General features: G+C 40.4%; 1 protein-coding gene across 3 annotated transcripts in view; it reads left to right on the top strand.

Moving 5' to 3' along the window:
- The window catches only part of DCAF12 (DDB1 and CUL4 associated factor 12), a 32,136-nt gene that overhangs the window by 676 nt on the left and 14,972 nt on the right, over positions 1-16,488 (top strand). For all 3 annotated transcript variants that reach the window (XR_004982031.1, XR_004982030.1, XM_036402829.1), the window contains exons 2-6: positions 323-577; positions 10,430-10,636; positions 11,868-11,928; positions 14,551-14,744; positions 15,856-15,921. Coding sequence is in view for 1 of the 3 variants with exons in the window: in XM_036402829.1 (XP_036258722.1) it covers positions 323-577; positions 10,430-10,636; positions 11,868-11,928; positions 14,551-14,744; positions 15,856-15,921 (783 nt within the window). In the remaining 2 variants the exon portion in view is untranslated. The remainder of the gene's footprint in view (positions 1-322; positions 578-10,429; positions 10,637-11,867; positions 11,929-14,550; positions 14,745-15,855; positions 15,922-16,488) is intronic.

The raw sequence follows: 16,488 nt of genomic DNA, 5'->3' as shown, positions 1-16,488 counted from the left end.
CCTGCCAGGCTGAGGGGGAGGGCAGTGTGCGCTGCCCCTCTCCCGTTCCAAGCGCTCCGCTTTTTCCCATGGTGAGCATTTGGCGTACCAACGGTGCCGAACCGCCACCGACTGTCGTTATATTGTCGCCGTGTTACTCCTTTAGCAGATATTTATGTTTAATTCGCGCTGCTAAAGGCTTGTCAGCATTCCCGAGTTAGTTTCCGTGCGCTGTGTTCCAAAGGCTTCAGGGTTTTGCCGGGGATATCGTTGAATTTGAAAGAGTGGTGTCTTAAAGTTTGTTTTAGTTGCTTTATCCAGTGTCTAACTTTATTATCCACAGTACGGGTGGGATCACTCTGTTCACAAAAGGAAAAGGCTCCCGCCGGTGAAAAGGTCTCTAGTGTACTACGTGAAAGGGAGAGAGGTTCGGATGCAGAATGAGTCCAGCTACCACCGCTTGTTGCATGGATACGCAGCCCAGCAGCTCCCAAGCCTCCTGAAGGAGAGGGAATTTCACCTCGGAACACTCAATAAAGTGTTTGCCTCCCAGTGGCTAAACCACCGACAAGTGGTGTGCGGGACAAAATGCAACACGGTGAGTGCCACCTCGCTGTTTTGTTTCCCTCTTCTCTATAATTATTTCACCCCCACCCTCAAACGATGCTTAAGCATCAAAGTGCGTGGATGACCTGGGAAAACATTAGGAATTAGGAGTGGAGTCAAAATCGTTCCCGATTAACTTTCAATGAAAGCAGTGCTTAACGATGATCTATTCTTATCTGAATATGTGGCATTGTAAGCCCCAGCGAGGCACCTCTGGAAGCATCTGTGTGACCTTACAGAGCGATTTACACCTGGCTGTGGGATGAAGAGCCAACAGCGGGATTGGATCTTTCCTTTTGTCCTGCAGATGAGAAGCTAATGGACAGATATTAGTCTCTAATTGTGGCTGTCAGTTCTTGGCCAGACTTGCTGTTAAGGTTCCTTTTTTCTGTTACTCTCAATCTTATACAGTTTGGTTTTACATATGGTTCTGTGCTGATGGCTTTTAAAAGTTGTTCTAAAACTGTGGTTAAACTCGAGGTATTTGTCAGAGCAGCCAGAAATGTTCTGAGCTAAAAAAAAAACAAAATATCAGATCTTCTGTGTTGCTTCTTGACTTCATAATTATTCACTCTAAAACTGTTTCCAGTGTTTGAATAGCTTCTGTGGTTTATGTATCTTTACATGCTTCTACAAAAACTGACAACTCCTCAGGTTCTTGAAGTGATGCTTTGAAACATTTCAGGGGAATATTAAAATGGTGTCTAGTCCTGTGGGATTAGTAAATGGAGGAGACCATATTTCATGGGTAGTATTCACCACCAGAGTTAGTAGCCCAAGTTCATTGGCTGAGGTTGCAATTTCATGTCAGGAGTTGTGATTGAATTAGTGCAAAATCCTAAACTGCAGGTTAGTTGGTGCCACAGATGGGAATTGAGGGTTACAAGGAGGGATTGCATAGATGCAGCAGCTCTTAAATCTCAGAGAGTATCAGGTGCTGCAATTGCTTCTTTGCCTCAAGATCCTTCTGTGCCAAAGCCATGCTCAGTGGTCTGACCAGCAAGGGTTAGTGGGCTGTTGTTTTCCATTTCTGATGAAACATTCTGAGATGTTCTGTTATTATTCACAGTTGCACAGGGAGAGGCTTTTATGTAGTAGCTCTGAAGAAGCAGGGTCGAACTGTATAAACAAAACAATCTTTTAACAGCAATAAGCTCAAAATAGAATCTCTCTGCCTACTTTCTCCACATACGTTCATCTCCTCAGCCAGTCAGCAGCCAGCATTGCTTGTGGTTGTAGAGGTGCTTACGGGAGAGAAACTCCTGCTGAAACACAAGCTCCCAAAAATCTTGCTTACTCTAGCGAGTTGACTGTGTGTTTTATAGCGTTGCCACGATTTTGCTGTGTTCTGTAACTTTTGTAGCTTGGGCGTATCTGCAGCGAAGATAAATGGGCAAGTGGGTTGTTAACGCAACCTTGCAGAAAATTGTTTGGAACCAAACAATCATGAAGCTGAAGAGGGATTCAGTAGTATTGTTGTTCCCTTTGCACATGCTGCAACCTAGAGTGTTTGTCCACAGCCAGACTTAATGTTAGAGACAGACCTCCTGTGTCATTGAGCAAAATAGTGATTGCAAAAGAAGTTCCTGAAGCATTGTGAAAGATCATATGTGAATTATGACTGCTGTAATAGCTGTACCTTGTTTGTGTTGTGCTCACATATGAACAAGTAAAGCATTAAACTCTACACTCTAATTACAAGATGTTTCTCTCTCATCTCCTTAGTGAGTGACCTATTAAAGAAAAATGCCTTTGCTGATTCTCATATGCTGAAGTTGTGGCATTCAAGTTGGGAGTAAATTGAAAACACCTTGGTTGACTTCAGCGAGGTTTGCTGCATTGGAGTTGCATTTAATTAAAGTTAATGCAAGAGAAAAATATAAACTACAGCAGTTATTTTAATCAGGGCTTGACTGTGGCTCTGACTGCTTTTAGCATTTAATTTATAAATTACCCTTCACTGTGCAGTGCCAGCAGGATTCAGTGTTCTTAATGACAAAACAAAAATACGCTCTTGTCATAGAGAAAGACGTTTGGGTTTAGTCACTCGGCAGTTACTAGTTACTATAAAAGTACTGAAGAGAATATGGAGTTTTCTGTCAATTACTCTTTTTTTTGATGACAATTATAATTTGTTCAGTTATATGGAATAACTTTTTATCTTTAAAGCTAATCAAGGGAGTGAAATAACTTTATTCTTCTCCATGGTGCTCAAGTTGAGCAGTAAATCAAATATTTCAGATATTTGTGTTCTGTAAAGGTGCATGCTTTTTCTGGTTGATTGAAAATTATGGGAACTATTGTAAGCATTCAAGCACCTAAAATTTCAAGTGAAATCACCCAGACTTTTCACCTGGGCTTTGCAGAGCCGGGATTCCTGTTTGCAAGAATTTCCTAGACCTTGCACGAAATGGGCTCCTTAATGTTTTTCCAATTCAAATGAATGAGTGGGGGTGCAGACATTTAGGGTGTGTTCTGATAGGTATCTAAATTACCAAAAACTGATGCTGTGAAGATACATAGAAGAAACTGTCTCAGAAGAAGATATGGTGTGTAATCTGCAGTCTTCTGTTCAGGCTTCATAGAGAAACTTATGAGACTTAGGTAGGAGACAGGCTTATGGCAGACAAAAACATAGAACACAAAGTTCCTGTGTTTTGGTTTGGTTTTTTTTTTCCTCTTTACTATTTCAGGAAATTATGAAGGATAAAGTAGCATCTAAAAAGTAGTTTCTGTAATAATTTTTCAACTTCTTTTGCTCTGTTAGTTACATGTACATGTTCAAGATATAATCCTTTCGCTAATTGCAAAGATAAAGATGAAAAACTGTTAATAACTGTATCTCATTCCCTAAATACAAAAAGCTAATTAGTTTCCAGTTGCTTGAAAATATATTTGCTTGGAATCTAGTTTGTTTTTTTTCCTTTTTCCAGGCAAGCTCTATAGGTGTATTTGTGTTGAAAAACTTCCTTTCTGAATGCTCTGAAATGGTTTCTAAGGCAGCTTTTCCCAGGCATGCTTGGGTTGGTTTCTGAATGCTGGCTGAAACCTTTTCTCTCTTTAGCAGATTGCTGTGTTTCCTTGGCTGCCCTGCTGTAGGTCACCAGCTCTCATTTCCTATTAGAGACTTTAAACGTGTCTGTTCTATGCATCTCATAAAATTACAGCCCGGTCTTGTAGTCCTGGGATTGTGGTGAGAGTACAATGGGAAGTTTCTCCTCTGTCTGTGAATGTGAACTGTCTATGAGGAAAATTATTTCCACTTGCTTTGCAAGTTAATGTGTCTTCTGGCTTTGCATATGTGAGGAAGCATTGAGATGACAGCTCATTTCTGATCACATGCAGGAAATGAGAAGTCCCCTCCAGTTTGTAGCTCTACTCAAAGTCCAGTGAACAGTGACTGAAACTCGGTGTAAATAAACCTTTGGTGCCTGTAGTTGATATCTCCATTCACATGTATTTCAGTGGCTCGTGACCAAATAGCCTGGTGTTGGTTTCTTGTCTGAAGAGTATTTGCTTTTCTGTCAACTGCATGTGATACTGTGTCTGTCTGGCAGTTTCTGTTCCAGGTATGGTGTGAGCTGTAGGGATGCCCTTTAGCAGACAACGTCTGTCACTTCTCCATCCTTTGCCATCTGTCAGCATGTACTAACTGTTTCCCAGCCCCCTGAAATTAAACACAGAGGGCCAAATGCAAGTAAAAAATTGTAAATGTGATTTTGGCACTGCACAAATGCAGTAACATCAAAGTCTGTGGCTATTAGCTGGTAGTGCTTCAGAGTTCGACAGAAAGGTGGACCCTGCCTCATTTCAGGGTCTTATCTCTGGAAATGTTAATTCAAAGTCAACCAACTTGCTGGCTGCTTTTATCTCTCCTCACTTCTCAGGTGGTTTCTTTATATTGTGGATTTTTTTGCTTGAGACCCTTTCAAGGAGGATGTGCAAGGCCATTACACATTTGAGTTGCCTCTACTGCATAACCTGTTAGTAAGTTTTGTGCTAAGATCAGTGCATGTTAGCGTGGCTGGAGTAGTTGCCATTCCCTGTGATATTTGAAAAGTCATATCAGGAAGATGAAGTCCCAGGTGACTGGAAAAGGGAAGCCATTGTATCTGTCTCGAGAAGTGGTAGAAAGGAGGACTCCAGGAACTACTGACCTGCCAGCCTCCCCTCTGTGCCTGAGAAGACCATGGGATCTAGTTTACTCTTAGAAACTCTGCTAAGGCACGTGGAGGACAGGGGGGTGAATTGAGGCAACCAGCATGGCTTTACCAAGGGTAAATCCTACCTGACAAACCAGAGGCCTCCTGTGATGCAGTGATGGCAGGAGTGGACAAGGAAAGGGTTACAGATGTCATTTATCTGTCATTTTGTACAGCCTTTGGCATGGTCCCCCACAACATCCTTCTGTCTAAATTGGAGGGAGATGGATTTGATGGACGGACTGTTGGGTGGTGAGGCGTTGGTTGGATAATCACATCTAGAGGTGGTTGGTTGGTGGGACAAGTGGAGTCCTTCATGGATCCGTACTGGGCCCAGTTCTTTAATATCTTCATTAAGGGCATAGAAGAGGGATCCAGTGCACTCTCAGCAAGTTTGATGGCAGCACCAAGCTGAGTGGTGCTTTGACACACCTGAAGGATGGGATGCCATCCAGAGACAAGCTTGAGGAGTGGGTCCATGGGAACATCATAAAGTTGAAGGCCAAGTGCTGGTGCTGCACCTGGGCTGGGACAAGCCCTGGTGCCAGCACAGGCTGGGCATGAACAGCCCCAGAGCAGCCCTGCCCAGAAGGGCTTGGGGTGCTGGGGGTGAGAGGCTGCACATGGCCCAGCCATGGCACTCACAGCCCAGAGAGCCAAACGTGTCCTGGGCTGCATCCAGAGCCCCGTGGGCAGCAGGGCAGGGAGGAGATTCTGCCCCTCTGCTCTGCTCTGCTGAGACCCACCTGGAGCACTGCATCCAGCCCTGGGCTCCCAGCACAGGAGGGACAGGGACCTGCTGGGGTGAGCCCAGAGGAGGCCACCAAGGTGATCAGAGGGATGGAGCAGCTCTTCTACAAGGAAAGGCTGAGGGAGTTTTAGTTGTTCAGCCTGGAGGAGAGGAGGCTCTGAGAAGACCTTATCATGTCCTTCCAGTACCCAAAGGGAACTTATCAAAAAGATGGGGACAGACAAATTGAACAGGGCTTGTTGTGACTGGAGAAGAGGTAATGGTTTTCAATTAAAGGAGTCACACTAGATACAAGGAAGATTCTTAAGCTTTACCATCAGGGTAGTGACGCACCAGCATGGGTTGCTCACACAGCTGCTGAGTGCTCGATCCATGGAAGCATTCAAGGACAGGTTGGACAGAGTTCTGAGTAATCTGGTCTAGCTGATGTCCCTGCTTGCTGCTGGGCACTTGGACAAGACAACCTTTAAGAGCTCCTTGCAACCCAAACCATTCTATGCTGCTTTATTTTGATCTTCAGCAGAAAGTGGACATACCATGCCCGTTTAGTAAAGTGTCCATGTTTCTTTGGGGCTTGGCATATATTAGTAAATCTGTATTGCTACAGAAAAAAGAAGCTGATGCCGAGTGTTTTCCCACCTGCACATTTTGGCTAGCGCTGGCTATGGAGCTTGCCTAGTGCATGTGGCTAGGGAGTCATCTGGATCAGCTTGCTGCTTTGTGTGCAGACAGGTTTTCTTGTAGGGTTAATTTCACCAAGGCAGATACAGTGGACCTTGCAGCTACTTGAGCACTAGTTATTGTCACAAGGGTGATGAGACTGTTTAGGTAAGGTGAGGTGGAGGTGGATGGTGAGGAGGAGGCATGTAGATTCTCAAAAGATAGGCTTAAGCCAGTTGTGAAACTTGAACGTGATTGAGTCTCTTTTAGTGACTGTTTTTAGCAGGGCAGTGTACTTATGTTGGGTTTCTTTCAGAAGTTACTATGAATGACAAGAATGTGCCCATGATTTCTGAGAGCACTGTGTGAAGAGCTGGTGCACAGAGCATGTTGTGAGCTCTTGCATGAAGAATGAGCAGTCTCTTTCATGCATATTATTTGTGCCTTTTAGATCTCCATCCATCCTGCTTGTGTAATAAAAACAGGATGGCACCCTTTAGTTTTGTTTTGATTGATTTGTACAACCAACTAAAAGATAGGGTAGGATTTGGAACTTTTCATCTGCTGTTTTTTGTGCAGGGGTAGCAGCTGAAGACACGAGTCTGTGCTGCCTTGAAATGGCATTCATAGACCTCTCTTTTAATCTTGCTGTTTGAAGTGAATGCTTTCAGTTGAAGATACATGGGAAGGGAATTTATCTGTATTGGATTATTAGCTTTCTGGGTGTTTCTTCCCCCTAAATTATTGTGTCCTGAAAGGCAGGCCAAAAAATGAAAAAACCTGCTAAACCGTTCTGCTCTCAGTATTGCATATAAGAGTATGATGGGTTTTGCAGTTCATACTCTCATCCTTGGATACTCTGGATGCATCCTTGGATAAAGACTGCCACTTTTGGCAAGTTGATTAATGAACTTCCCTCATCAGTGAAGCGAGGTAGTTCCTTAATTAACTTGATCCTAAGCAGGTTGGACAGCCAAGAGGACAGCCATATAGTAATTGCAGGGAAGCCATTTGCTAAAATGACTTCTCACCACTTCTGCAGGCTGAAAGAAAAATAAGTGTACAGCTATCAGTCTCTGCAAATGTGCAAAGATCATGAAGTTTTATGGCTATAAAACTATAATTTTATAAACTATAGTTTTAAAACTAAGACTTAAAACTAAGTCAGCTGTAGTACCTAACCATGCTTGTCTGCCTTGATCATAGCACTGTTGCAAGCTGTGCATCCAAACTGCTTTAAAAAAAATAGGGGAAATGGTTTTCTCTCTTCTGTGTCATCCAGGCTGTTTCCTTGTTAGAACACAGTTGTCTGGCATAGATCATGGCAGCTGAGTCTGCTGTGTTTCTCACAGATGAAGTGTGGTCCTTGCACTTCGGCCAGATGCCTGAAGCAATCCAGATATCAAGGCAGATCCTTGATGTTAAGTTGTTTGGCATAGTAAAGATTGACATGCATGTTTTATTAGAAGGAAGAACCAAATTTGTGCAAAGCTTAAAATCAAGAGACAAATACATGCAATTCAGTGTTTGGAGACTGGTGGAGTTTTTTTTATGTCCAGTGAAAACATTGTGGGCTGGGTTTTAGTTTCTATATAATGAGTAGCTGGGGAAAAAATTCTTATTTCTCTTTGAAATAACTGAACCATACAGTAATTTTCTCTGTTATCAGGACTTCGTCAAGGCTTTTAATGTCTACACTGCTTTGAAGTTGTTGGCAGATGTACTCATTTCAACAGCTGAAAATATTTTGTATTTTATTTACTCTGGTGTCTTTAAAACTCCTGAAATTGTGTGGAATTTTCTGCATTCTTAGCTGGGTTCTTCTCTTGTTTCTTAACATTTCTCCCTTTTTGGCTTTAAAAATGTCTGTCGACTGTGGCTTATCTTGGCTTCTGTTTGCTGGATTTATAGGGATGATTTCTGGGCAGCCAGAGGTGCAGCTTTCAAGTGTGAGGTTTTGCTTCCTGTTATGCCCCAGGTGGTGTAAGAATCTCTGTGTGTAGGCAGTGGTTGCTTATTTTACTCAGGGGAGGTGATGGTTGTTTTTAAACTACTCAGTGGCCAAGTTCCTTACCAGGCAAGTGGAGAAGTTACTGCTCTGACCTTTACATCCAAAACAACATAGCAAGTCCCTTACATGTGCAAAGTTAAGTTCTTTATCTTTTTAGTCCAATTAGTTTAGAGTTTAGGTAAAAGTAGTTTGCATTAGAGTAAGTTTTAATTAACCAACACAGGTGTATGACGAGGGTGTCAGACTGGAGAATGCAAAGGGGTTTTAATTTCATTCGTCCTACCAGTTGACTTGCACTTCCAGTTGTGAATCTCTTACAGCTGAAGCACAATTCTTCTTAGTCCATGAACATCCTTAGGTGTGGATGTGTTTTCCTAATTAGTACAACATTAGGACCTGCAGTTTAATCCTAACTCATAAACTGTTAACTTTTTTAAGGTTTTGGATATTTTTCAGTAGTTTAAGGAGGATTGGGGAGGGAATTGGGCATTTCTGCTGGAAAGAAATACTGGAGATGAAGGGAGATATGCACTCACGTGGAGAGGACAAGGGAAGGTGAGAGGAGAGGAAATGACTGATCCTGATTGTTCAGTGCAGGTGTTAATTTTCAGGTGGTTGGGCAGAAAGACTGCTGTGTGCATTGTGTTCTTACCAGCTGTATCCAGCAGTGAAGGCTTTGTAAGGCTTGGGAAGAGTGAGGAGTGCCTCCCTCCTCCTCAGCTACACCACAGCTGTTGCCATACACCACATGTTTGTGCAAAATAAAAAAGTAAACATGAAAATGTAGTCTCTGTAGGAATCATCTGTTTGTGCAAAACTGCTACCTACAATCAATTGCAGAATGAAGTTGATGCATAATTCTAGACACAACACACAAATAGCAACGAGTGGATTTCATCTTTTCTGTGGAATATGTGTTACATACCATACTTTATTAGGTTTTGATAGGATGTTAGTATTCTGCTAGTTCAGTACATCAAGTAATAGATATGCCACTAAATTATCTTATGTTATTATGTTATTTTTCCTATGCTTTTATTAAAGAACAGATCTACACTCTGTAAGAGTTCACCAAAAGCAGCTTGTATGTATAACTTCTCTCTAAGAACCTCTAGATTTTCTTCTGGTCATCTAGAAATGTCTGACAAAGGATTTTAGAACAATTTCCTTAAGGTGTGTATTTTAAAAATTTGTATTGAGGGTTTTTGTTGTTACTGTTATCATCTTTGGTTCACTTCCAGAGGTTTTGAAACAACATTCTTGGTTATAGAAGTAACAGACTAAAGATGACGTTGAATTTAAGTATAATCCTGGGCTATGAATTCTAGATCACTTGCCTTAGTGCTAAGTCAGCTTCAGATCCTCCATTTTCTTGCTGCATTCATGTTCCCTCACAGGGCTTTGTCTCCGCTGTTAGACCTATTTGACTGTCAGTGCAGCTGCCCTCTGAGCACCATCTGTGAAATGACCCAGCCCATGAGCCTCCCAAATGAAAGTGCACTTTGGCAGGCAATGTAAACCTTTGTTCTGGTTTAAACTGTAACCTCGTGGTTGCATATGTCTGAACTGACATAACGCTGGGCATAGGGTCTGTTTGAAGAGTTGTAAGGCTTTATAACATTTTTCTGACAAGGTGTCAGTGACATACTGCTCTAATTTCTTGTCTTTTTAAGTGGGATGAGTTATATAGCTAAATATCTTTCTTTCAGATGTTCACACAGGCCGTACTGTATTTAGTTACTATTCTCTGTTTATCACCAGAAAATAAATTCCACTTGCATAAACTGTCAGTCTGCCCAAGCCAAAACTTTATGGTGTGTTACTTGGGAGGCAGGAAGAATCATGCTAAGTTCCATGGGGCTTAATGGCTCTTTTGAGGTGGGTTTTTTCCTTCACTGTGGTAGGTGGAAATTGAAAAACAATATTGTTTTGTCGTACTGAACAGGGAAAAGAGTTTTATATTCAAGGTCTTTTTATTCAGGTGGGAAACCTCCCATGACAGATTTCTCTCCTCTCCCTTCCATTACTGTGAAAATGAAATTGGATGATTGATATAAACCCACTGTAATTGTTACTTAACCTGTTTTGAGAAGGAATCTATGCATTTTTCAGCAATCCTTGAAGCATTTGTGGATTTCAACTCAAAAAGAATGTCAGTTCAAAATAGGGAGGATATTTGACCATCTTGTTTTTCTTATCTGTTTTTTTTTTTTCCCTCAGTTATTTGTAGTAGATGTCCAGACTGGTCAAATTACCAAGATTCCTATCCTGAAGGATCGTGAGCCTGGCATGGTGAACCAGCAGGGATGTGGCATTCATGCCATTGAGATCAACCCCTCGAGGACCCTCCTGGCCACAGGTGGAGACAACCCCAACAGTCTTGCAATTTATCGTCTGCCTACACTTGATCCTGTCTGTGTGGGAGATGTAAGTGGGAGTATCTGGGGAAAATTTATTCTCTCACTTAAAAAGTAACCATTTTGAAGTGTGTTTGATCAGAGCAAGGTGTATATTTAGGAGTCTTGTAAGGAAGTAAAGTTCTGAAAACATTTCTGATTGAGTTGTCATTTCTGTTGTGGTATCTTAAATATAATTGAGTACTCAAACATGCAAGTGGATTTTCAGGGCTTTGGGTCAGATTTCTTCATCACCTTCATTCAGGTCTACTTTAGCTTACTTTTCAGCACGAAAAATGTAACACAATCCTAAGTATTAAAGTCTAACTGTGGTGATGAGCTCTGAAACTATTTATAGTGAAAAAGCTCTTTTGAGAAATGAAAAATATGTTACAAGTTTTTAATTTTTTCCCCTTATCCCAGTGCAGCTTCTGGATGTATTATTCCAGAGATGGAACTTGGTGTTGAAGATTAGTTCTGACCTTGTGGCTTGTGGCAGTTTGATATTAACTGGTACTGGTTTTATTTCTGAAACATCCTGAGGCCTTTTTAAAACAACCAGTCTTTAAAAAAACAGGCTGGAGGATATAGTAGTGTCCTGTGAGTGCTTCTCTCTCATTTCTCCTTTTTATTCAGAATTTCATGTAGTGTTAACTGCAACAGCAGAGGTCAGGTCAGAGTTTCTGCAGCAGCAGATAACCAGCTGGAGCAAGACTTGACTGAAGATTTGCATGACTTGCTCTTAATTTTTGTCACTTTTTAGCTTTTTAAACAAAACTAGAGTCTTATGGTCCTTTTTTTCCCCCACAGGTTTCTCACACACTAAAGAAAAGAGTCTTGAAACATTAATCTTAGGTCATGCATTGTAAACATAATATTTTGGTTACTTTTTATAGTAGGATATGTGTTAGAAGAAAAAAATCCTAACAAATAGATACTTTACAGAAGAATGCTGCTTTCAGAATAGAAAATGTGAGAATTCTGGAAATTCTTAGAATTTAGATGAATTTTTTCTTGGTCAGAGGCCTGTTTTTCCAAGACCTGTTTTTTCTTTATTAATTGCACACTTCAAAACCCAAAAAGGTAAAATTACTGCTAGGTACTTGAAGTGTTCCAGCTTGATACTGGAATCTTATCTGTATACTTTTAATGTAGGTCTGTCCTTCTGAGCTTGTACTAAAAATTGAAGTGAAGAATACTTGTCTGTTTTGAGACTGCTCTTGAGTATAATGGCACAGAAAAATCGGTCTTTCTTCTTTTAGGATGGACACAAGGACTGGATTTTTTCAATTGCATGGATCAGTGATACTATGGCTGTTTCTGGTAAAATCATGTTTTTTCTCTTGAGTTTTTTTTTTTGTTGTTGTTTACTTGTGTTTTAAGCTTTCCTTCTCTCTGAATGTTCTAGTGATGCACAGTATTTGATAAGTGTTAGGAAAGCATCTCTGTGGGGGCATTTAAACACTTCCTGGACTTAGTACAGTGCTTCATTTTATTTTGTTGTTGGGCCTTAGTCTAGATCTGAGTTTCCTAGTATTAGAATATTATTGTGTTTCTAGTGAAGGGGATGTTTGAACACAATGAGTCACAGGAAAAGATTCCACATAAGAGGAGTAATTTCAAGAGGGATATTGGTTATTGGTTAATAACTTCAGAACACTTGAGATCAATATCAGTTTCCTGAAGTCATGTGAAAGAGTAATTAATGAGAACTCAGATTGTTTCATCAAGCTCTCAGTACAGTTCTTTGTGTATGTGTATATGTATATATGCACTTACACTATGGCAGTCAATACAGAAGGCTGTAATAGAGAAACTCATTTAATGACTTTTTGGTGACTAGTTGGATAATCAATGTAACTTCATAAAGAATTGCTTAGGTAAAGGCAAAAATAGTAATGTTTTGTTGCATTAATTCAGCAGTTTACTGCCTTTCTGTGCTGAAAAGGTGTACTGTTCTGTACTCAGAGTTGTCAAACTTCAGGTGAGAGAAAATCATAATAGTCTTACATAAAAGTCACATGTTTGAATTGGTTTAGTTTAGTAGGATTTTTCTTCCAAATCCAAAAAGCTAATTCTGGAATTTCATTTTTGAATTTAATATAAAACTTGATCCTGCAGGTCTCTACCCTAAATATGTACAGCAGTTCCCTCACATTCAAGCTAGTAAGCTTGAAGAGAACAGCACAGATGATTACAGGTGTCCAGGGGAAAGATAAGGGCCTGATAGATTGCATAGCATGTGAGATGGAACTGATGGAAAGGTCAGGGGTGGATGTGTGAGTGGAAGTGTTCTCTACTGCCATATTCTCTGCTGTGGTGCTTATAGCAGGCTGGATGTAGGTTCCAGTCTGCACATCTCAGACACCAGGGAAAACTCATTGAAAGCAATTAGCAAGACTGGTTTCTAAACTGAATTCTTTAGAACTCACTGACAACCCTAATTAAGAGTGAAAAAAGACAACTAACTTCTGACATGGCTTTAATTGTACAGATTTCAATTACATCTGTATCTGAAAGTGTTAAGCAGAAATACTTGAACTCCACTCCAGACATTGAGGATATAGGAAGTATTTTTATGGCAAAAGGCTTCAGATGAGATGAATAATTCCCAGGATGGCATGAGCTTATGGTAGCAAATGATACTCTGCTTGGCTTCAGGACTAACCAGTTGAACAACATACATGGACTTTTTCCCCTGCCAGGGCTATTAAAAGGGACAGCTTCCTCCGAAAGTATGTCAAGATGTTTAGAAATTTTACTGATGAGTATTCAGCCTCCATAACAAACAAGATTAGGTGCAATTAAAACCAATGGCATGTGATGGAGTGGCAAGATGTTGTGCTGCTGGATGCAAGTGCCATTAGGATGCTCCTTTTTGTATTTTTCTCTAGTAGGTGATAGTGGCAGATGCCTGAATCCGTCTGTGAGGGGCAAAGCCACCTGTGCTGTGCTGGACCACTCCTGTTGCAACAAGATGTTTTGCTTTACTGTCTTTGCAGCTTCTCCCCTATGAGATAGCAAAGCTGATAAGTTTGATAGCCTCATATAGATATATAGCTTTTCTGGCATCTTCATTATGAATTTCTTTTGACAGAATTTTTCACTTTATGTAAAGAAATTGAGGTACTTGTCAAATCTGTCAGAGCTGACTTAGATGGAAGTGAGTTGTCTGAACACCAGAAGAGATGTGTATAAGGTCTTGGATTAAGTCTGTATTGATCAGTGAACCAGAGGCATTCAGCTTTCTTGATCCAGTGTTCTTAACATTAGTGATTCATATCTTAGATGAATGTCTTCCAATTTAGTAGAAAAATAAAATGAGTTATTGTCTGTTTAAGCTAAGTTACATTCTTTAAGAAAGAAGTGGCACAGGTTTTAGTGAAATAATTTTTCTGATAGATTTAATCCAAAGTGGTACAACTGTGATTAGAAATAAATGTTTGTGTTCAGCTCAAAAATTACTGTGTACTCAGCCATAAGCATACTGACAGAAATCAAGTAAACCCAAATTGGCATAAACCCAGCTGAGGTTTTTGTGGAGATATTTTGCATTGGTTTAACAGACTGGTTTACCAAGGCTGAGAGTGACAGGCTCAGGCTGAAGCTATATTGTTCAGTCACTTCTGAGTTCATTCTGTATATGAGATGATGGTTGTTGCACAGGGTTGTGGGTTTTGATGCATCCTAATTAGTTTAAAAATATATGAGATGGTCTGGCTGCTTGGAAACCATAGAGACAGCTGACAGTGAGTTCATAACATTCTGAACTTTACAGCTCAGTAAAATCATCCTTTTGTTAACATATGGGCTAACTAACAGCGTGTTCTGTTAGATTAAACTAAGAGTATCCTTTTTTTCAGACCCTATTGATTAATCCTTTTCTTAGAAAAGAGGAGTTCTGTATATGTGGAATGGACTATTCATGTGTGGACTATTCATCAGGTTCCCGGGATGGTTCGATGGGTCTCTGGGAAGTCACAGAGGATGTGTTATCCAAAAGTGATGCCAGGCACAATCTCTCTCAAGTTCCTGTCTATGCCCACATAACACACAGCGCTCTGAAGGATATCCCCAAGGAGAACACCAATCCTGACAATTGCAAAGTCCGAGCATTGGCTTTCAACAATAAGAACAAGGTCAGTAAGACAAGGAAAACAGTTGAGAAGTCCTAAAACTGTCCATGTGTATAGGAAAAACTAAAAAGTTAGCTAAATAGAATATGCCAGAGTAGCAAGTTAATATGTTTTTCTCTGATTATTTTGCATCCTTGTCTTTTGAGGCAGTGGTTTTAATCTGCAACGTCTGCTTCTGCCCCAAGTGAATGGAGGAGTCCAGAAGGGAAAAAAAAACAACTCCAGACATTTTAGAAGGCAAAGTTTTCCTGTGGGTTTGATTTTAGATTTGCATCCTAAGCAAGGGAGTAAAGAAATATTTACAAGAAGCCAAGAAAGCACCAAAACATCTCTTGCAGCTTGAATCCCATTCTTTAGTGCTCTTTCTGCTTTCCTTCACATTCTGTGAAGACCAGCTAACATTTAACAGTTCCTGTTTCAATGGCTGAATCCTTTCTGTATTGCTCAGCAGATGAGGTGACTGACTCACAGGGCAGGCACTAGCGCATGCTTTGGGGTTATTTTGGTTGGTTGGTATTTGACAAACAGTAAAGGTCAATCTCCCCCATCCTGATCTCCTGTTATTACTAGTGGGTGTAGCAATTCATAGCAATTCATCCTTCACCACTTTTTTTTTCTCCCCTCCTGCACTCAAAGAACAGAAGAGGTCTGAAGCAAAGGTGGGAGTGCTGTCTGAAGCACAGTGATCCTGTAGGCTTTATTTTTCACAATAGCTGTTAGCTACTCCTCCATGATTGAAACTTGATGTAACTTTTTCAGTAGAGTAGTGCCTGAAACTTCCTTGAGGGTTAGAATCAGTGTGGGACCTGCTGAAGAGAATTGTCAACTCTAGATTGTACTGTCTCATAATTCATTATTTGATTGCCTAGCAAAATTTATAGTTTTGAAAGTTATTATTTACTCTTTTGCTAATTTAGATTCTACTTGACACCTGAAGTACTGTATACCATTCTATGAAGATCAGTATAAAATAAAAATTATCTTGATAGAGCCTTTACAGGATTATGGATGAATTCAATCCAGACTCTGCAGCCTGCCTAGATTAGAGCATGAGTTTGTAAGGATAGCTATAATACAGAAACTAACTCTCTTCTTTTTATTTTCCTTCTAATAGGAGTTGGGAGCTGTGTCCCTGGATGGGTATTTTCATCTTTGGAAAGCAGAGCACACACTGTCAAAGGTGCTTTTCTGTTTGTTGGAGTTAAACTTCAAAAACTGCAAGCAGTTAAGGCTGTTCACTATTCTTGATTTCCTTCGAATACTTGAAGAGCAGCAGTGTTTGTAAAACACTTTAAAGTTCTATGTAAAATGAAATGTCCTGAAATTTTAAGCTTGAAGAGGAGAGAAGCTCCACACTTCCCTTAATTGAGAGGACAGGAAGCATTCTTAACTTTCTGCTAGTTTTGGGTTAGCTGAAGTGAAATGTTGCATGGAGTACGGTGGATACTTGATCAGTACAATTCATAAAGGAAGTTGCATTTATTTAAGTGTAATGGCAAATCACACCCAATGAATGTGATATGCTTTTTCAGCTGAGAGCTGAAGTTGCTGTGCACCTGCTAAAGATATAGCAGCAGCTTAGAAGGATCTAAAGCAATTTATTGAAATGTCTATTTTTCTTGGCTTTGGCCTTTATTGTCTCAGTTTGCTTCAGATAAGGCATGCCATTGCTTTCAGGATTTTTCCTTCTGGGTCTTATTTTTCACCTGCATTTTGTGTTTTATTTCCTTGCAGCTTCCTAGAACAT

Source organism: Molothrus ater, chromosome Z, assembly GCF_012460135.2.
Source record: "Molothrus ater isolate BHLD 08-10-18 breed brown headed cowbird chromosome Z, BPBGC_Mater_1.1, whole genome shotgun sequence".
Classification (NCBI taxonomy): domain Eukaryota; kingdom Metazoa; phylum Chordata; class Aves; order Passeriformes; family Icteridae; genus Molothrus; species Molothrus ater.
Note: the sequence above shows the minus strand (reverse complement) of the source record. Positions and strands in the feature narration are given on the sequence as shown.